Here is a 22,331-nt window from a genome sequence, read left to right on the forward strand (position 1 = left end):
ACTGGTAGAAGCTTACTTAGTTTTTTATCAGAAAAAAAAAGAAAATAAAAGAAAAATGCTAAACATTGTTCTCTGTATATGCTCTAGTATTTCGTTGTTAATGTTATAATATACAAATCAAAAAGCATTGAAAAAGACCTGAATGTCAAAACTTTATGAATGTTTTCTTCACTTCTGGTGAATATTTTATTATATAGATACAGATATTTATTTCCTTTTAGCTATTATTCATCTATATAACATCACAGGGAGCGCCCTTTTAAAAGAACAATGTATACCAATTTCTGACATCTAGTGGTCTAGTTGGAGATGATAAACTCAAATGTTTTTGCCATCAGTGAGCCTGTTTACACGCCACACCAAAAATCTGATCGTTTCCTGATTTCCGGAGTTTCAGAACACTCACCTCATCATGTAGACAGCATAATCTGATATGTTTTATCAGTGTTCTGTTTATGGGAAATCGGATTAGTACGCCTAGAATTCTCCCAAATACTCTGATGTATTTGTACACGTAGACCCATCTGTCTGATTTATTGCAACAGTGCATATGCAAAAAAATAAATAAATAAATTAAAAAAAAATCAAACAAAGTGTCAGTTCTGTTATTTTAATGTCTCTCATTAAAATATCTGGAGCAACACAGTCACCACATGAGCAGACACATGCAGCAGTAGGAAGTCTATGCAAACCACTTGTGCGTACAACTTATTAACTCCCAAATTAGCAGCTAATACTAAAACTAAGCTAAGGGCTCATTGCTCTTTAACATCTGTGCATGTGCGGAGGGGGAAAAAAATAAAACAGACTGGAAGACAGAAAAGATAATGGAAGATCAGTCACTCCAAAACCAAAGACAGATGCTTCCTATATTTAAACCAACCTTTATTTTCTCCTCATGGAGTGTAAACAAAGCAGCAGCATGTAGCCTACTTTGCAGCCTGTTAGCTCCAACTTTAAGACAGCTAATGCTAACACGCTAACATTGTGGGCGTCGTCATGTTCAACAAAACAAAACCAGTTATTTTGAAAATAACACGAAGTTTAAACCTTATGTCAGAAATGTGAATCATGATTTAATGTTATCATCTTAAACAATGCAAGATGGTGGCACAAATACTGTCATTCTTTAGTGGAAAAAAGAAAGACACAAACTTTACAGTTTAAGTTAAAACAGTTAATTTAGAAAAATAGTTACATAGGAACTGAAACCAAAATTTTCATTGTATAATATTTATTCCCCACAGATCTCTAACGCTAAAGTGCTTTTCAGGAATAGTAAGACATTCAGAGAAAGATTAACAAGATTTTCTATGCAATAGTCCACAGATTAGACTAAAAGGTCCTCCAAAAATAAGTAAAAAATGTATAAAACTGTAGAAAATAAACCTTAAACTATCAGTGTTAGCACAGAGTCATTCATTAGGCTTATATTTGTGACTCCAGAGCTGAAGAAAAACTCCACTGTGTAGGAGAGAAGTATGGGAAACTGTCAGATTCTGGTCGGGAATGATCCTCCAAGTATGTTCCACTGGTTGTGAAAGAATGGCTGAGGAAGTCTCTGACATGAGGAGGCAAGGAAAGAAAGAGCCAGTTTTCAACCAGGAGACCACCTCCATACAACCCCAAACAGGAGCCCAGCTCAGCAGGCAGCTGTTCCAGGTTGTTGCCGCGCAAGTCCAACCTGTACAACTGGCTTAAAGCTGCAACCCCGCTGGGCAATGAATCAAGAGAGTTGTGAGCCATGTTTAAGATGCGCAGCTCCAAACAGTTACTAAATAGCTCCAAGGGGAGGTTCTCTAACCTGTTTCCACTGAGGTCCAGCTCTGTAAGCAGCTGCAGTGCCCTTACTTCAGCAGGCAGCTCCTTCAGCAGGTTGCCAGCCAGCAGGAGCCTTCGAAGACGGCGAAGAGTGAAGAGCGCTGGGGGAAGACTCTTGAGTTGGTTGTTGGACAAATCCAGGAGCTCTAGGCCTCGAAGAACACCTACACTGTTTGGCAGCACCAAGACACGGTTGTAGGCAAGCTTAAGGCAGGAGAGACGTCGCAGGTGAGCCAGACTAAGGAGCTCCTCTAGAGTTCTCAGGTTGTTATGCTGCAAGTCAAGTGTCCGCAGGTTGGTCAAAGCGAGCAGGGCAGAGGGCAAACGCTCCAGCTGGCAGTCCTGCAGGTGCAGCTCTGTCAGGTCCACCATCCGCTTCAGGCCTGTCAGCACAAGTAGTCTTGTGCCTTCGTTGTGGATCTCTAGTCTCACCAAGCTTCCAGTCACTTCACACAACTCCCCTGGGATCCTCTGTAGCATTCCTCGTATCACCAGCAGACGCAGGTGACGTAACTGACGTAGGCTCCCTAGAGCCCAGCTACGGCCCACGCTACCCTCACTGCTTAAACGACCAGAGAGGTGGAGCTCATGTAGGCTACGGAGTGAGAAGACCCAGTTAGGGATCTCCGATGCCTGAGTGAAGGTGATCTGTAGAACCTCCAGACGTTCCTGGAGAACTGCAAGTGCACTGGGATCCGCAGCTGCTGTGCAGTGGTAGAGGTGGAGTTCCCTGTTATTGGAGAAAAAGCTCAATAAGAATCTGAATTTAGAGTTTAAATAGAAATCGTAGAAATTAGCTCACCTGAGTGAGGTCATGTTAGCCACGTGCGACGTAAACCTTGCATCTGTGATGAGCTCCAGTTTGAGGACCTGAAGCTGGCTGAGAGTGAAGAGGGCAGGCGGAAGGCGAGGCAGGGCCACCAGCTGCAGTCTAGTGCAGCCATCTGCATCCACGCTAGTCATGGCTTGCAGTTTTTCCTCCCCCCAGCGCCTCTCCAAGCTTTCCTCCAGTAGCCTGCTCTCACTGACAGGGGACAAAAAGACGGAGAGACGCTGGACCAGCAAGGGGTCATACTGGTCTAACATGTGTATAAGAAAGGCCAGGTCATTTGTCAGGTCAGGAACGTCTCTTAGGGACCACATCTCCTTTAAAGAGTGGAAGGAATATTCTCGAAGACAGCTGAGTAGGTAAACACACACAAAAAAACCCCCCACAGAATTAGTTATATATCAAGTAGAAAAGAAAGTATTACTCGCTAATCCTATTATTAGACCTCTGGTATGTTCAAGCTCATGGGCTTTATTATGTTTAAAGGTCCTTAAAACAATCAGAGCCTGAGCTTGACATTTATATAAAACTCAAAAAGGTACGTGCAGTTATGAAATGTTCTAAAGATGAAGATGTATTTCTGAACTCTTTGCTCATTTTAAGGACAATACATGGAACCAATCACAGCATTATTAACTTAATACAGTATGCAAACAAGGATTAATCATCCAGCATGTTGCAAATATCTGGAATAGTAAACTGGATATATACAAGCTTAGTGGAGTTTTTATGTTGTAATTTTGTGTGCTGTCCCTGTGTTTTATATTTTGTTGGTTTGTGTAAAGCACTTTGAAGGCTTTGGCTGTAGAAATGTGGTATATAAATAAATATGACATTGACAATGACAGCTTCAAAACTGTATCTACTTGCTCTGATCCTAACCTGTGAAAAATCCAGCTGAGGGCATAAAAGTTAAGTAGACCATACAGTCCCAGCAGGGTGACGTAGGCCACTAGTAGTTTGTGCAGGAGTGATGAGAGCACATGGATGCATTCAAAGGTAGCATAGCCAACCAGAGTGCTCTCCTCAGGGTGACAGATGTGGCTAAAGGAGAGGGAGCTGAGAAGAGGGATGGTGTAACTCACAATCAGCGTTGCCAACAGTAGTTTGAATATTGTCTGAGCCAAGTAGACCTGAAAAAGAAAAAAAAGGGTTTAAAGAATAGTTTGACTATGATAAGCTACAATAGCAGCTACAATTTCCCTTTGGTATAAAGAAAGGATTTTTTCATTTAATTTATTTCATTTTAATATTTATTCCTATCATAAGGCATGGACTTTAATTGTAAACCAGTGAGCAGCAGTTGTCTGGACCAAAATGTCTTGTTGATGTCAGAGGTCAGAGGAGAATGGGCATACTGGTTGGAGATGAGAGAAAGGCAACAGGAAGTCTAATAACCAAGGTACGCAGAATAGCCTCTGAACACGGAACACGTCCAACCTTGAAGCAGATGGGCTACAGCAGCAGCAGACCACACCGGGTGCCTCCTGTCAGCTAAGAACAGGAAACCGAGGCTATAATTCACACAGACTCACCAAAACTGGACAATAAAAGATGAAAAAATGTTTCCTGGTCTGATGAGTCTCCATTTCAGCTCCACATTCAGATGGAAGGCTCAGAATTTGGTGAGAAGATCATGAAAACATGGATCCATCCTGCCTTAATGGTTCAGACTGCTTGAGGTGTAATGGTGTGGTGGATATTTTCCTGACACACTTTGGGCCCCTTAGTACCAATTTAGCATCATTTAACCACCACAGTCTGCCTGAGTATTGTTGCTGACCATGTCCATCCCTTCATGACCACAGCATCTTCTGATGGCTACTTCCAGCAGGATAATGCACCAAGTCACAAAGCTCAAATAATCTTTAACTGCTGTATTGAACATGACGATGAGTTCACTGGACTTCAACGGCCTCCACAGTCACCAGATCTCAATCTAATAAAGCAGCTTTGGGATGTGGTAGAACGGGAGATTTTCATCATGGAAGCAGCTGACACATCTGCAGCGACTGTGTAATGCTTTCATATCAACATCAAGAAAACCTCTGAGGAAGGTTTCCAACACCTTGTTGAATCTATGAAACCAAGAATTAAGGCAGTTCTGGTGGAAAAAGGTGGTCCAACCCAGGCTTAGTAAGGTTTAAGCGGCTGGTGTTTGTAACTAAATGACCTATTATTATAAATAAAACTTTTCTTTCTGTTTCAGTAAAAGTAAAAAGGTCTCAGCATACAAACAGAAAGTCAGGGAACCAAAGTGTTGTAGGTGATATGAAAATAACATACTAGACGGAGGTTGTCTTACCTTGTAGATGACAGCAGAGCTTTCACAGTGAGACCGGAATTTCCTGACTCTTTCAAACAATGCTCGGGCCTGTTCGCCATCACTTTTATCCAGACTTATTATCTGCCTGGGGGTGTTAGCTATGACTGAGGGCTTGGTAGACAAAAAATGCTCCCCAGAGCCGTTGGATACAGAAGACATGGTGGAGTTACATGAAAGGGAGGAAGGGCAAGGAGATGGAGGAGTAGCTGAGGATGGACTATCTGACCTCTTCAAAAGCGGGCTGTCTGTGCCTGAGTCTATGCTTGGACGTTGTGTGCGGGTCACTGGGAGTGAAGAGGATACTGAAGATAGGGGAGGTTGAGATGGTTGTCTGTTCACCTCTTGGATGTTTTCTTGGCGTGCGGCATGGGACAGAGCTTGAGATGTCCAGGGTGACTCACAACATTTTGCTAAGATGGCTAGGAACTGCTCTATGCGAGAAGAGGTGTGGGGGAAGTGGAGCCAGAAAGAGCCGCTGGCAACCAGAACGAGAGACTGCAGCAAGACGATGTAGGGCAAGAAGCGGGAACACAAAGGCAGAGCCTTGTGGTAGCACACCTAGACAGACAAGCAGACAATGGATTTATTTTGCTTTCTGGGTGAAGCAAAAACAATCTCAACATCTTAACCACTTTTAAGCCAACCTGCCAACTCAAAGTTGCCTGTTTATAACCGATGTGTTCATTTCCTTGTGCAGATTTAGGATTCATTTGCAAACATAACTCAGATCACCTGACTGGGGTCCTCATAAAATGAAATACAGCATTTAAGCATTTTGATGTGTTTTGCTTTTAGCTAAACATACATTTAGCTAAAAAAAATATTCATACAAATGATCTTTTGTAGGTTTTCAAAGGACAACAGTTGAGTAAAAAAATTGCTTATAAATTGCTAAAAGGAAATAAGTTATGATTTATACTGTATATAAGTTTTTTAAAAATTCATACAAATGCCACCTCCCTGCTAGTTTGGCTCCCTCCTCAGGGTCTAGGGTGGATTGGGTTGTGGGGCCAGTAGTTCTTCATATACTTGTTGATGGTGCCCCACAAACACAAACTCCGGTCCTCAAGGGCCACAATCCTGCAGGTTTTTGATGTGTCCCTGCTCCAAAACCACCTGACCCAAATATAAGAGTCATTGTGCAAAACTTAATAGGCTGCTGGATCTATTTCATTTGAGTCAGGTGTGTTGAAGTAGGAAATACTGGAAAATCTGCAGGACGGCAGCCCTCGAGGACCGACTTTGTGCACCCCTGTGTAAGAGCATTTTTCTGCCACTTGGGTGCGATCTTCAAACTACCTGAACTGAGGGCTGCCCTTAGTTGTGTTGCTGTGAAAAAGACAGCAGTTAAAGATCTGCTTTTTAGATTCACTTCTTCTTTGCTGTACCAGGATGTGCTCAATGCTTAGTGTTATCCCTGGAGCCTTTGCATGGTTAGCTGTGTGAAAGACTGCATATCTTTACATATATGTTGAAAGAATGGGCATTTACTGGGTCTGAGAACACCACAGACAGATACCTCCATGAATGTATAAAACACATTTGAAGTCATATGAAGTGCAAAACTGGGGCTTCCATAGTAGCTAAAATATCCACATAGCAGATGACAGATATTCCTGCTTTTTTATTTTGTGTGTCAATTCATGTTTGAAAGTAGGTCAAATAAATAAATAAATAAATAAATAAAACAGTAAAATGATTTGGTAATATTAAATGATTTTGTTCCAAACATTTTAATATCCATACAGCTATTTAAGTGAATGTAAAAAAAAGTTCTCTTAAAATATAAATTTTTGATACTAACTGGAATACAAATAGAGAATAAAATCTGGTAGCAAAAACTTTGTCCTTTACCTGGAGAGTCTGCAGTAATATGCAGCTATGTGTCAATATAGAATAAGTTAAGCCTAAAATATCACTGTTAGAGCACTATGCAGTGAAACTGTGAGTTCAGTGCTATAAATCTTTCTAGCTAAGGGAACAATTGTCTGTTAATTTATCCATATTAAAGATTCCTTTTACACAAAAGTAATCTAATTGTCCATTAGTGATTTAAACTGTGTTGCATGGCTATACATAGAAATATATCTCTAATTTTTATCTAAAGATTGATTTAAAAAAAAGTGCCTGGCTATGGTATTACAGTACCTGGCTGACGTAAACATACTGCTGGTAGACCAGATGTGTGCGTCGCCCCCGTGCTGCAGAATAAAGATTTGGACCAGTGTTGTGTGGAATGGGATTTGGAGATGGAATCAAGTCTATATTGCCACTTGCTGATGGATTGTGAGAAGTTGAAGTTGGATCCACAGGAATGCACACAACTCTGTCCCGAGACAGCTGCTCAGTGCAGGCTAAAACTGAAGTCATCAGCATTAGAACCACCAGGTAATCCATGAAGACTTCCCACCAGGGTTTCAACAGCTTACTACTGCTCTGATGCTGATTCAACGGTGCCAGCTCTGACAGGGAAAACATGGCGTTCACGGGATTTTATAAAGGTTTCTGTAAAATAATAACATCAGAAAAAAATGTATATAGCCACCATAAATGTTATAATCTTATATTAATTCATTATTTCTGCCAGACTAAGCAGAGTTTAAAGTGTTTATATTCTCAGTTGCAGCAGTATTTTGATAACAAAGTTATCAAAAGTCATGTTTTTTCTGACTCCAAGCAGGATTTGGCAAAATTAAGCTCATTTGCGCAAAACTAAGTGTGAAGGCCGTGGAGCTGTAAACTTGTGGCATAGAAACATCATTAAATTAGACTAACAGAGTCCCAATTTAACAAATTAGTTTAGTTTTAAGAGCGAGACTCTTAATAACAATACTTTGGGAATTCAAACTTTAATTATTATATCTTTGATTACTGATTTTTTTAAGTGATGTAGAAACTTATAGAAGGTTTTGAGGTTATAAGTGAGTATATTACAAGTAAACAAAGCATATTAAAGCCATAAAGGTTTCAAATGATTATTTTTTTTCATTTTGGACTTGTCAAATTCTGAATAACAGTGCCTTTCTTTTCAGATAAAATTAATAAGAAACAAACGTGTCAATCAGATCCATCGTCAATCAGCTTTCACCTACCTGGTTAAAAAACTTTTCCAGTTCTTTTCTCAGTTTCCTTGTGATCAGCTCTCAGCAGCCTAAGAGAAACTCTAAGCCGGTGCTGTCTGGTTTATTCTTTAAAAAAAACCTAACACTTAGAACAAACTCCTCCTGAGCTGGCCGACTCACAGCTTTTCAGTCGTTGCCATGGCAGCAGAGAATATGTGGCTAAAAAATCTAATTCAGCCCTGAAAGCCTGCTGAGTGGGGCTTTGGCTGCACCCTTTAACTCTTTCAGAACTAAATTAGAGAGAAAACCCTCCTCCAGAAAAAAATCTACCAGCATTAAAAGTGGAGCTGGCATGATCATTTCTACTTATTTAAGTCCTTAACTTTGGTATTTCTAAAAATCAGCTTTGCATCCAACATAGTTCCAGATAAGTTGTATTTTTTCAGTACGAGAACTTTGTCCTGGAGGAAGTGACCTCTGGAGAACCAGTGGAATTGGAGTACCCTTCTGACTGGGTGGACTCCTGAGGGGCTTTCACACAGACACAGTTCAGGTTCTGGTTCCGGTTCTGGCTCTGTTCTGGAGTCTGTCTGGTGTGAACCAGCCTGTGTTCACACCAGTGTAACCATAACCAAAACATCAACATCTTGGAGATTTGGTTCTAAGAGTTCATGGGTCAGTCTTCAGGCTCCATTTTAACCAACGTTTTCCCAACATGAACAATATATTCAGACAACTGAGAGAATATCATGACATGTTAGGATGTCAACACAGGCTCATATCAATCACCCGCTGAAATGTAAATTGGTTGTCAGGCAACAAAAGTATTTAAAATATTTCTCCCCCATTTTTTCCTGCACAAATGCACACATTCAGTGACACGCAGAGACTGAACCAAGCTGGCACTAGTTTACTCGCAGCACATGACCAGTCTAGACCAGTTCCTTCAAGCTTCCTGCACAGCGGAGGACCCACCCCTATTGCTGCCGTGACAATCACAAGACTGCACGTTACTGGCTCGGTCAGGTTCCTTGTGATTGGCCGAGAACCTATTCAGTTACCAGATGATTAAGATCCAAAACACAAGCATGCACACACCAATATTAGATGCAAGAGGACACCAATGTAAACTAAATAAACATGACAAATTGTTTAATAAGACGTCATTTATGTTCACCCAGGACTCAGATCAAGATATTCCTGCTAAAACACTGCAGCTCTTTTGGCAAAACACTAAACCCCACATTGTCTCCAATGTGTCTGTAGGGGTACGATTGAGTGTGATTGGAGAAAACACTTAGTATATAACAATAGAAGTGCTGTTTGTGTGTGTGTGTGTGTGTGTGTGTGTGTGTGTGTGTGTGTGTGTGTGTGTGAATGTGACATGTAGTATAAAAGCTCTCAACATGTGACTAGAAAAGTGCTATATAAGTACAGTCCATTTACCAATTATGAACCAGAGGGGTGAAAATTTCAGGATTTACTTATTAAAAAGGTAACAAGTGAGCAAATTGATAAGCACAATAATTTGTAAGAAGGCTATGGCATTACTATTATATTTTAAAACGACGTTATTTATCAAGCAATCATTTTCACATAAAATCTGCATTCAAATTGAAAGCTTTTAAAACCATTATAAAGTGTTATTTGTACATTATAGTATTTATACTGTAGGTTTGTTGTGAATATAAACATGAAGAAAGTCCATTTATGAGAACTCAGCTCTTGTGAGCAGCCAGAAAATGAATGCCAGAACTGAAAATTTTTAATTAAAGCTTTTTTGTCTTTAAACAATAGAAAATAACATCAACATCATCAATGTAACAAAATAATGAAATAACTGTTGTTCCCTTTTACTGACTGAATTCCTCTCACACACAATTGTTTGAAAGAAATAAAGTTAACAGTGAAAATGAGCAAAACAAAGCAAAACCTACTATTGTTTGGCTCTCATTCGTGTTCTTTTGCATTTTGCCCCCAAAACACCCTGTAAGGAAAATATTGATCTCATCACGCTGGTATCGAACAATACAGATACTAGTCCTGGTATCGATACGAATGATACCAATACTAGCCTTGGTATCGATACTATGAATATTTGGATCAATCTGTCCAGCCCTATCATTAAAGTGCTTCTGTTTTTCTATTCAAATATAATTTATTTATTGATTTATTTATTTTCTACAACATATACAAGTGAATGAATGAATGAATGAATGAATGAATGAATGAATGAATATTTTTTTTTTACAACCATGCAGATCAATTTTTCTACAGATTCACGAACTTGTATTCCTCAGGCAGATTTATTTTGGAGGATAACAAAATTTGATTTACAAATAAAAACTCTGAAATTATTTATAAACATCTGTTTACAGCTGCAAAATTCTTTTTGCTTTATATTGAACCCATGCATGACCTTCATGACAACATTCATCCAGCTAGTCATTTTTTATACCCACTTATTCCAAAGCAGGGGGGCTGGATGGAGCTTATCCCAGCTGCAATCAGGCAAGAGGCAGGTTACACCCTTGGACAAGTTGCGAGTCAATCAAAGGGTTAATTTACTCCAAGGATCAATTTAGAAACTATAATCAATCTAACATGCATGTTAGGGACTGTAGGGAGAACCCAGAGACAACCCACACATGCCCAGGGAAAACATGCAAACTCCACACCAGAAGGCCCCAGCTGACTTGGAGCTAGCCACCACACCACTGTGCAGCTCTACAGGAAAACATAATAAATATATTCATATAATTATGATGAAACTTTATAACTTAATTTTACAGATAGAGTAGTTGACTAGTTTAACCAGTTTGACCAGCAGGACGACAATCCTCTTGATCATCAGATACAATCTCCAGTGAGCTGTGCTAACCCTTGTTTAATCCACCAATCACAACAGTCGTGCCCACTTCTTTTCAGTTTGAGTTTATCCATATTACCATCAGAGCGGGGGAAAAACAAAACAAACAAAAAAACAAAAAACAGCCAGCTGCAGCATTCTTTCATCCAGCAGAGGACGCTAAGCATACTGTATTGAGTCATTCAGCAGCACATTTCTTCCAGTCAATGCTGCAGCTCCTGTTCATAACCATATACCATACACAGCTCATCTGTGTGTGTGTTATTTCAGTTCTGCTTCTTTGTCTGGGTCTTTCTGCAGAGATACCATCATTGTTTCCAAAAAAGATAAAGTTTTCACAAGTTTGATAAGCAAAGCTAATAAATTCATCTTTCTCATTTCATATACACGGAAGGTTCACATTATATGTTCCTTAACAGGTTTTTTTCTTTGTATTTGGGCCACTAGAGTCTGGAGTAGTAAAGCAAACTGACAATGTACCACAATGAGCACAGCTGGTGTGTGTGTGTTTGAGTGTGTGCGTTGCACAGTAAGAGTATGGGGTAACTAAAAAAGATAAGTGATGTGGAAGTCACAGCAGACGTGACAAACGGTATGTGTGAGTTACAACAATGTACACGGATGCCACAGAGAAAAATCTCAAGATGAAGTGTAACAACTAATGAAGATTCTGTAAATAAAATCAAGCTATGTACAAGCTGTTTTATCAAACAACTTTAATACCCTTTCTTTTCAGGTTTAAAATCTGTAGTAGTGTCTCATGAAACCATCTAAATGGTCTTAATACATTTTTTATTAATGCTCTCAAATTTTCCATATATAAATATAACTTTAACTAGAACTAGAATTAACTAGAATTAACTGCACTATGTATTATCTTTATGCTAAAAAAGATCCAGAATTGATTTTATTCTCCAAACTATTTTCAGGAATAAAAAAGAAAAAAAATAAACAACATTTTTATTAAAATGAAACAGAACTGAACTAAAATGAATAATTGTATTAGCATGCATGCAGGCTTTCCAATTCACACTAACCTGCTGGCAATGTAACCACTGTAGCCATGGTCATATAACATTAATTCATCAGTTATTATCATATTTATTTTAAAATGGAGTAGTGCAGGTCTGGTCATTTCTTTTTCTCATTTATGAGAGCAAATTCCTTAATTTAACCAGCATGGTCTCAGCTAAGAAGACTTGTAATGTCATTAGCACAAACTACTGTCTCATACTGAGCTAGCTAGCTTTACAGTAACTGTTATTTCTGTAAAATGTGGCAATTATCCTAGTAGCATAGTTTGTTTTTATTTTAAAGCTTGCTTGTGTTATTAATTACCACCATGCTGACACCGACATCATCAGCAACAAAATCCAGGTATGGTTATCACCTGGATAAAGTGGTTAGAGGTTAATCAGAGGTAGCCTACTGTCAGCTTAGTTTTATCACAGATGTAAAATGCAAATAAACATTTATTAAAACAATTCAAGACTTGGGATTGGCTATCACAATTTACTTCCCTCAATAATATCTGAAGCTAGTGTTTAACATGCTAAACTAAGTTAATCTGTTTTAGCATGTCAGTATGCTAATGTTAGCATGCTAACATGTTAACATTTATAATGAGGGCCTGGGACATCTGGACAAAATCTGGCTCATACAGTATGCCATGGCATAATTAAAGTCCAAATCATGTCCTATTTTGCTATGTTTGGCTCACATAATATATGCCAGTGCTTCATTTTATCCAAAAATAGACCAGATTTGGTCACATATCAATTTCAGGTTGTAATTTTATACATTATAGTTACATGGTGCAAGTGTTTCATGATGATAATCTAAACAAAATTCCTAAACATAGCAATATCCCTCCTCTATAGTGGTTGTAATTTCATGGCTAGAAAGTGCGTATATAAAAATGTTAATCTATTCATATGAGCTTAATTCATCTTTATATCTTAAAGGAGCCAGCTAACACTGCTAAACAAGATAATAAACAAGATATCTACTCTCTTGTAATTTCCAAAAATTGCCTGAAGATGTTTTTCTTCCTGTTCCAGTTTTTTGTAAAGAAGATGTGCAGTAAACAATCTCAAGGGGAAAGAAACTCAGGTTTTTGTATCTCTTTCAGGGAAATGGCTTTAAAATTAGACATGACGGCTGTGGTGTGGTGAGAGGAACATTACAAAGTGGACGATATTCTATCAACACCCTCGGTTTCAAAGTTCTGTTGTGAAAAGGCTTGAGGCTTCACACCTTTTCAACTGCGATATATGCACACATACTGGTGTGCTCACACATCCTTGCCCATAGGCAGAGATGTTTTGGGTGGGGTTGTGTTATGTGACAGGACTCAAGGTCTGTGTCATGAGACACATCACCAACTTGCTACAATCTCACACATCCCTTCAAATAGCAAGCAATTTCCCCACTGAGGGACTAATAAAGGTTTTCTTATTCTTATTCTTAAATAGCTATAATTTTTAATTAAAAGTGAACTGTCACACTTGCTGCCATTGATGTTCCTGATAAGTCTTTTAAAACCATTTAGCACTTAATATTCAATAAACAAATATAAGAACTTTAAAGACTGGACTACTGCAGTATCTCTTATTAATGTTCTGTTCCAAATATGACCTATATGAATGTGAATTTTCTTTTTTTTGGTAATTTTTTTTATCAGTGCTGAAAATAGTCAAGCTTTAAGCTTTACTTTGTTAGCAGTCCTCATGGTAAACTAAGCTAACTTGTTGCTTACTGTAGTTTTATTACATTCACATCAAAGACACGAAAGTATCTATCTATCTATCTATCTATCTATCTATCTATCTATCTATCTATCTATCTATCTATCTATCTATCTATCTATCTATCTATCTATCTATCTATCTATCTATCTATCTATCTATCTGTCTGTCTGTCTGTCTGTCTGTCTGTCTGTCTGTCTGTCTGTCTGTCTGTCTGTCTGTCTGTCTGTCTGTCTGTCTGTCTGTCTGTCTGTCTGTCTGTCTGTCTGTCTGTCCCATGGCATATTTTTACTAATGAAAATTATTATTTCCTAAATACAATATTTTGATGACTGGGATTAGCTTGCTGCCAACAATTTGGGGATTTGGAGTCACTGATTTTATCTAAATGCATAATTTTCCCATTACTTTTTGCATCCATGCAACCCCATATCATGACTTTCCCACCTCCATGTTTAATTTACACTCAGGATTGTGCATTCGACGTGTAGTCCTAGTCAGGTTTAAACCAAATTTGCTGAATCTTTTATGATGTGCTTGCCTAAGTGAAAACACTTTGAGTTGCTTCCAGTGCTCACAAGTTTTCCTTTCAGATTTTTCCACAAATAGATCAATACTGTAGTAGTTGATAAATAAGCTGCATTTTAAAGAAACTGTATCCTCTGTAGAATAATTCGGTCCAGATTTGACCAGTCTAAGGATGAGTCTTTTCATAAAGGACCTGGTCTAGTATTAAAGTTGCCAGAAAGGTTGCAAAGTCTCTCTTTTATGCACTTTCACAAACAGGATGAGGGATTTCACAAATCACAAACTGCATTTGGAGGAATCTTTATCCCTTGTAAAATAATTCAGTCCAGTTTTGCAAAGTTTATGTCGACTATTCCATCCATCCATTTTCTGGCACTTATCCGGAGTCGGGTTGCGGGGGCAGCTGCCTAAGCAGGGAAATCTAGACTTCCCTCTCATCCTGGGGGATCCCAAGGCGTTCCCAGGCCAGCCGAGAGATGTAGTCTGTCACCATGGAGGAATCCAGGAGGCATCCTGACCAGATGCCTGAGCCACCTTGCAGAGAAAACTCATTTCGGCTGCTTGAGAGGTGACATTCAACATCCCTAGAGCTAGCTTCTGCAGCCGAGGATCAGACCGCCAGGGTCCCCACCTTTTGCTGCCACCCAGCTCAAAATGCACCCGACCCCTTTAGCCCCTCCTGCAGGTGGTGAGCCCAAGGGAGGGGTGTGCCCAAGTCACCCTTTCAGGTTGAGCCTGACCGAGTCCTAGGGGTAAAGGCCCGGCCACCAAGCGCTCGCCTCTGTGCCCGCCTCCATGCCTAGATTCAAAAGGGGGGGGCCCTGGTGACGCAAGTCCGGGCAAGTAAAACCTGGGTCCATGGTTTGTCGTCATCATGGGGTACTTTGAGCCGAACTTCATCTGGTCCCTGCCCTAGAAACCTAATTGCCATGGGTAACCCTACCAGGGGCATAAAGCCCTCAACAACATAGCCACTAGGATCATCAGGATGCACAAACTCCTCACCACGGTAAGGTGGCAACTCAGAGAGGAGACATCTCCTACTTCAAAACTTAACAAGAGTTTGGCTCTTTCATGTTGGCCAAGTGTACACGGCTGTCAGACCAGACTCCACTGATGTTCCATGTCTGCAGTACTTTCCCATCTCAGAGCCACATTGTGCACCATCTGTACTTTACTGCAGCGTATGCACCGGCAGCATACTGCAGATGTGGGCAGCAGCTGCCTTGGGTACCATGTCATTTTACATTTCCCACACCCTCTCACCTTGCTGTAATCCTGCACTATCAGAATGATTCAAATCACAGGTCACTTTATGTGTGGGAGTGGGGATGCCCATTTAATGGAGCATGACAGCAATCACTTAATTATTACTATGAACACTTTGGTAACAGTTGTGTCACTCATGTGGAAATTTTTCAATAGAATTCTTGAACACAAAGCTTTGAGAGCACTTCAGCGGCCTATGATCTCCTTTACTTCAGTAATTTCTTATAATAGATAGAAAACATCATAGTTTAGGTTTAATTTGAATCTGTGAGGTTTTCAATCTGATGGCAATTGATTGAAAAGAGTGGGAGGATGTGATAAGCTGTAACATCGAAAGAAAGATACCTCAGCAAATACTTGTTTCCTGTTTAGTGGGTGGTACAAGCCTTCTTGACAGCATTGTGGCTTGATTCTGTACTCTGTTATGATATTGTGAGTAGGAGACCACAGTTCCCATGGCAGTAGTAAATATAGATTTTGCACTTGCACGCTATGTATAACAAAACAGCTTTTATTCCTGTGCCTCTGGCATGTCGTTATGTATCACTATCCTTTTAAACATGATGCACATCAAGAAATCACCACCGTCAAGATCACATTGAGGTCTTCATTCTTTCTTTCTCTGACTTAAAAAGGGATAGAAAGTCCTGCACTTACTGTAACCTTTGCTCTTTTGTAAACTAAACCGAGAGAAAGTTGAAAAGCTATGAGCAAATGAGTGTAAAATGGGTGTGTGGGGGTAAAGTATGGCCATGAAAGCCCGTGAGAAAGTGGCAAAGCACTTTATTTGTTGAGTACCATGACTGAAACCTCTGTAAACCAGCAGCCACAGCAGCAACACAGATAAACACCAAAGCGCAAAGACTGTGGTCTGACCCTTTGGCAGACCGAAATGCCATATTTTTCTGTTTCTGCTGCTCATTGATAATGATTAGTAAGAGGCAGTGATGTGTTTTTATGCTGTATATTGTTCTGATATTCTCCACAAGTACACTGAGGTAGTACATAAATGTAACCTTTAGTAATTGCATTTGTATATGTGGTGACGGTGTATGTCTTTTTTAAATGTTTTTTACTGACTTTGCTCGTTGTAATGTGTGATTTCCAGAGCATTTGTAGGAAATTATGTAAAATGAAAATGCATTGATCCACATCAGGGAAGATAAGAATAAATCCTGTTGTTCTGTTCTTTCTGTCTGTCTGATGACTTTAACAGTCTTCAATTTCAGCTTACAAAGATAAAACATGGCTAGCTGATGTTTTTCTGTCATGTATGGTCAAAGTCACTGCTTTTGTTCCTGATGTTTCCTTTGATGTTTGATTTCCTGTTAGTGACCGCATCTAACAGCATACGCCTACCCCTAAAACAACAACTACTTTCTTGCCATATATAAATATGTATGTGTATATATATATATATATATATATATATATATATATATATATATATATATATATATATATATATATATATATATATATATATATATATATATATAATGTATTTCCTTATGTGCCATAGCACCACTTTAATGAAGAGAAAAAAATCGTATGGGTTAGGATTAGCTGACGTGCCTTTTTGCTCAAACAACAAACAGAAAGTTACTGAAGTTTTATTTGGACCTTTTAGGAATTTTAATCTGTTTCTTTTTTTCTTCCTTTTCCCTTTACAGTCTCCATGTTGGGAAATGACTGTCTTTAGCTGCTAACTGTTAGGAGCTACCTGTTAGTGTTAGCTAACGCGTCATGCAAACAACAAACAGAGAGTTGCTAAGGTTTTATTTGGACCTTTTAGGAATTTATTTATTTATTTTCCCCTTTATGTCTCCTTGTTGGGAAATGTCTGTATTTAGCTGCTAACTGTTAGAAACTACCTAAATGTATTGCAACTAGCCATTCATTTTTATTAGTTGTTAGCACTTGCAGCTATCTATTAGCTTGTTTAAAGCTAACCCCAGAATGTCATACAAATAGCTAACTGAGGAGGAAAATGTAAATAATAAACTAAAAGAGAGTAAATTGCTCTGTAAAGAGTACAAAGTTGACATCAAACCTTGGTTTGTTTAGACACTATATTGTATTCTCATTAGCTCTGAGGGTGTCTGGTAAGCAATGGCCCTGAATTCTGATTTAACATGCAGTGGACATGGCTAACATCGTGGTGGATTAGAAAATAGACAATCTATCATTTTAGAAGCTGATCCTATAGTTTTTAGTATAAAGACACTAAGCTGATGAAAATTTTTAATCTTTATTATTCATAGACTGCAAAGAAGCGCATCATATGAATGAAATAAACATAGATGCATCACAAATTATTATTATTAATTCAATTATTCAAGATTTTGGCCCAGTTCAAGCTTGTTTGTTAACACAGCTTTCATTTAGCAGTGTGATTGAATTATTCCTAGTAAGGTCCATCCTCCTTCTTCTTTTATCTTTTTCCATCTCTTTCCTTCTCTGTTAGATTTGTTGGTTTCTAACAAACAAATTGATTTCTGATCATGCAGCAGTGGTTTTAAATGAAGGTGGGACAGTATTCCTTACTAAATGGCGCCCCATCCCAACATGCAACACAACAATCTTACTTTTTTTAATAAAACTTGGAAAAATAGGGGAATTAAGTGATCATTTGTGAATGAAATCTTTATCTTGGTTTGACAAAAATGTCTTATTACCATTACCATAGTATTGCCATTTTCAAATTTGTGTAATTGTCTATGAATTGCAATCTCACTGGTTAGCTCAACAAGGAAAAAGAGGTTTCTAGGTTTTTATTTTTTGAATTTCACTTCTATTAAATTGACAAACTTCCAAGACATGTACTTTGAAGAATAGCCAAATATGAATAGTAGTGCCTGAGACCCCACAACATTGTGTTGATCTTTTATGGAGGTTATTGTAAACATGGAGGATGAGTATAATTCTTTGTTCCATTATTTTTCACTCATTCCTCTAGCATTTGGCATTTGTCAAAAAATAGTGTGACTGAAAAACTCAACAAAGCAAAATAAAAATGAGCTTTTGATTAAACACACGCTTCTTCTTTTCCCCTCCCTCTACCTCAAGTTTCAGGTTCCTAGAAAGGTAGTTTTCAGCCACCATCAGGGTGCAAAGAAGCCCCTAAACCCCCTGAAACAAATGAGACAAAAACCCACCAAACCCGCCAGCCCGTCTCGGTTCCTTGCACTCCGCTCGTCTTTTCTCCCCAGCAGCCCCTGGAAGAAGTTTCCAAGCCCCCCACCACATCAACCACAATGCTCTGACATGCCTGTCTTCATGCACATCAAGGGGAACTCGACTCCAGTTTACGCTTCTCACATCAGGAGTAAAATAAGATGCCTGCAAAATTATAGCCACACTGAGAAAACGGTTGCCTTTAGTTTATACATGATCCTTAAAGATTTTATTCAATCTGAGGCCAGATTTAGACTCTATTACTTTAGCTATTAGTTGTTTTTCCTTCATTAAAATAGAGTCATTTACAGTCTAATCAGCAAAGTGTTTAGTGTCATACCAATAGTTTTTGTGGCATATCTGTGTTTTTTTTATGGCTGACACCTTTTCAGTCACAAAAAAAAACATGCACTGTCATCTATGTTTTTTAGGAAACTGAACAGAAACAGAGGTTAACAAGAGTTGATCAGTTATGAAATCACTGGTACTTTTTCCGAGTGAACTTGAAAGAACTTGAAAGACTTCCTTGTGGCTGCCATCCAAGCCCCAAATACGTTTACCAAGACACTGTAATCATACATGTGGACAAATTCTGATTGTCAGATTATGTTCAGCAGCTGTTTTCTGGCTCTTTTAGCATGTAGTCCTCATATAGACAGATTTTAAGTGCTTTAAACTATAGATCTAAACTTGCTCAGAAATGGAAACCATATAAATAAAATGTTTTAAATAGTAAATATTTAAATTGAAACTTTAAACATTTGTAAAAACTAGAGGTTTTCTACATTCAGTTAATTCATTTCTTACTGATGAGTCAACCTTTCTATTGTTTTTGCATAATTTACAGGTCGCATTCAGAGAGTTCAAAAGGTTTCATATCCCTTCCATTTCTGGGTACATCTAAAGTCTGGGTTATTACTGTTATACCATTTGTGTCACATAAAGTTCCACATTAGTGTGACACAAATAAAATCAAAATAGAACTAGCATTTACTGGGTGTACTGCAGTGTTTGGATGAATAAAAACACCATTCTCAGAGTACTGGGAGGAAGCTACATGCACAAACTCATCAGAAGGGAGTGTATATAAGGTTATGAAGACAATCTAAATGGTCCACAAAATCCTGTAGAAAGGTGGGGCATTATCTCTGTGAAAGTCTATGTTTTCCTGAAAGAGCCTGAACATTCATATTGCACAAACGTCACAGCAAAAATAAGAGAGGAAAAAAGGGGGAATACAAGCAAACATCATTGTCTCTGCTGAGAAATAAATCACCACACATTTCCAGTGAGTCATAAAGCAGGATTGAAAGGAAATCTTCTGCTCATTATTTCTTTAAAGAATCACCTGGTTCTGTATTTTGCACGGTAGATTTGCATGCGTATGTCTAGGGTACGTGTATATAAAATAAAATGTATATATTCACAGACATACTCTTTTATATTGTATTTTTTCTAGTCTACTGTATTTTTCATACACTGTTTTTCTTTAGTTTTTCTTGCGCCGTGAGATTGAGAGAAATGTCCTTTTTGATTTCACATACTTTGACAATAATTGACACATAATTGACAATAAAAAAAGCTTGAATTTTGAATCTTGAATCTAAAGTTATGCTATCTCCTTTGTTAAAGGTTGTATGAGGGTCAAGACTCAAACAAAGTTTGTCAATTCTTCAGTAATACACGTATAACATGCAGTAAAATGCAACACTGAATCACTCCTAAACTGTCTAATATATTATAATATTAAACCAGGTAAAGAAGTAAAGCTTAGAAATACAGTAGAAATATACCATATTATCTAGACTATAAGTCACACTTTTTTCAATAGTTTGGCTGGTCCTGCGACTTATAGTCAGGTGAGACTAATATTTATAACTTTATAACTTTATAATAATTTATAAGACTGAAAACAAACAAAATACCCCCAAGGAGAGAATCCTGTTCTGCAGATTACAAACTACAGATAGTAAAACACGCAGCCGAAAACGGTGATCAAGCAGCAGTTGGTGGAGTTGCTCAGAAACAACACGGAGGATGAAGAATTCATTGGATTGCGTGATGTGGAATGAGATCGGTAGCTTGGTGAACTTGTTTACTGGTAACTTGCTTGTTGGACTTGCTGGCTTGTTATGTTAACTTAGCCTATTCAGCCTCTCTGGTATGTTCTTTATGCTATTATGAAGCTGTTAATGTGTTCAGGGTTTCTGCTACACGTAAATGATGGTGGCACTGCCTTCAGAAATTTGTTTTTTTCCCAGATGTTACTAATGTAAATAAATTGTAATTAACAGATCCATATGAACATAAAGTATAAATCTGCGCATATTTACAGATCATAATAGCAGTGTGAAATTGTACTCAGGAAATGTGGCACTGCTCTGCAAATATGTCGTCTCAACTTCCTGTCTGGTTCTATTGCAGCTCGCTCGAGAGTGACGGCTAAAGGTCCATTTATGCTTGACGCAGAAGACCAACGTCCGTCTGCGTATCCGTCTTCTGGTTAGGTGCGTAATTTAATCCGTTTTTTTAGGGAGCTTAGCGATCTGTCACTTGATGCAGAAGACAGAGCAATACCGCTGGAAATCACAGGGGCAGTGCTGAGCAGAATAGCTGACACACGACCAGGAAAAGAGACAACCAGAGAAGAAGAAGAGGATTAGGAAGGGAAGAAAAAAAAGCAGAACAAGAATGAAGACGAGGACAACAATTGTAGAAATCTGTGTCAATTCAATTCAAGTATTTATTGTCATTGTCACAGAAGAACAACGAAATTACGTTTGGCGCATCCACATGCATAGTTTATAAAGTGAAATACCTAAGTAACCCCTAAAAACCCTAGTGTAAATATTTAGCATAGTATGACATCAGTACAGTAACAGTATTGGCAGCAGCATAAGGGCATGTTGTTGATAAAGTGCATTTGAGAGCAGGGACATTCAGACAAATACGTGAGAATAGTGACATTATGCAGCAATGCAAAACCAGTTCAGTGCTATTGATGATGGGTGTGGTTATTGTCCATGAGAGGGGGGCAGAAAGGGGATGGGGGCAGTGTTCAGTAATCTCACAGCCTGAGGATACAGGCTGTTGGCCAGTCTGGATGTTCTGGCCTTTATGGCCCTGTACCTTCTCCCTGAGGGCAGCAGGTGGAAAAGGTGATGAGCAGGGTGGTGCTTGTCCCACAGGATGTTACGCACTCTTCTCAAACAGCGAGTGGGATAGATGGTGCTGATCTCTGGGAGAGTCGTCCCAATGATTCTTCCTGCTGTTTTCACCACCCGCTGAAGTGCCTGCTGGTCAGCCTTAGTGCAGCTGGAGAACCACACTAGAAATCCATATGTCAGCACACTACAGATGGCACAGTTGTAAAAGTTCACCATCAGGCGTCTGGGAATATGAGCACTCCTCAGCTCCCTTAGGTAGTATAGGCGTTGCTGGGCTTTCCCCACGGCTGAGGCAATGTGAGTGCCCCAAGACAGGTCCTCAGTCGCTGTCACCCCCAGGAACTTAAAATTGCTCACCCACTCCACCACATCTGTGCCAAAGAAGAGAGGTTGGTGGTCATTGGGTCCTTTTCTGACACTCTGTGTACGATTAGTTAAGAAGTCCACAATCCAATTGCACAGGGTGGTGTTTAAACGGCCGGATGGTATTAAAGGCCGAACTGTAGTCCACAAAGAGGAGCCATGCATAGCTGTTC

The 22,331-nt window shown here is 39.0% G+C and overlaps 1 protein-coding gene across 3 annotated transcripts; it reads right to left on the reverse strand.

Annotated features, from left to right (window-relative positions):
* Positions 1 to 417: 417 nt before the first annotated feature.
* On the reverse strand, positions 418 to 17,529 carry si:ch211-106h11.1 (volume-regulated anion channel subunit LRRC8D). 3 transcript variants are annotated; one of them, XM_041976839.1, is made up of 6 exons: positions 17,505 to 17,529; positions 7,125 to 7,481; positions 4,956 to 5,534; positions 3,533 to 3,783; positions 2,624 to 3,001; positions 418 to 2,551 (listed from the first exon to the last, which is right to left on the reverse strand). In XM_041976839.1, exons 2-6 carry the CDS (start codon positions 7,452 to 7,454, stop codon positions 1,429 to 1,431), a joined length of 2,661 nt encoding a protein of 886 aa, XP_041832773.1. In that variant the 5' UTR covers positions 7,455 to 7,481; positions 17,505 to 17,529; the 3' UTR covers positions 418 to 1,428. The 3 variants fall into 3 exon arrangements, with proteins under 3 accessions (XP_041832773.1, XP_041832780.1, XP_041832772.1); XM_041976846.1 differs by lacking the exon at positions 17,505 to 17,529 and adding an exon at positions 8,069 to 8,148 and having other exon boundaries at positions 2,624 to 2,967; positions 3,736 to 3,783; XM_041976838.1 differs by lacking the exon at positions 17,505 to 17,529 and adding an exon at positions 8,069 to 8,148.
* Positions 17,530 to 22,331: the final 4,802 nt, after the last annotated feature.

The sequence above is a fragment of the Melanotaenia boesemani genome, chromosome 2 (assembly GCF_017639745.1).
Source record: "Melanotaenia boesemani isolate fMelBoe1 chromosome 2, fMelBoe1.pri, whole genome shotgun sequence".
Classification (NCBI taxonomy): domain Eukaryota; kingdom Metazoa; phylum Chordata; class Actinopteri; order Atheriniformes; family Melanotaeniidae; genus Melanotaenia; species Melanotaenia boesemani.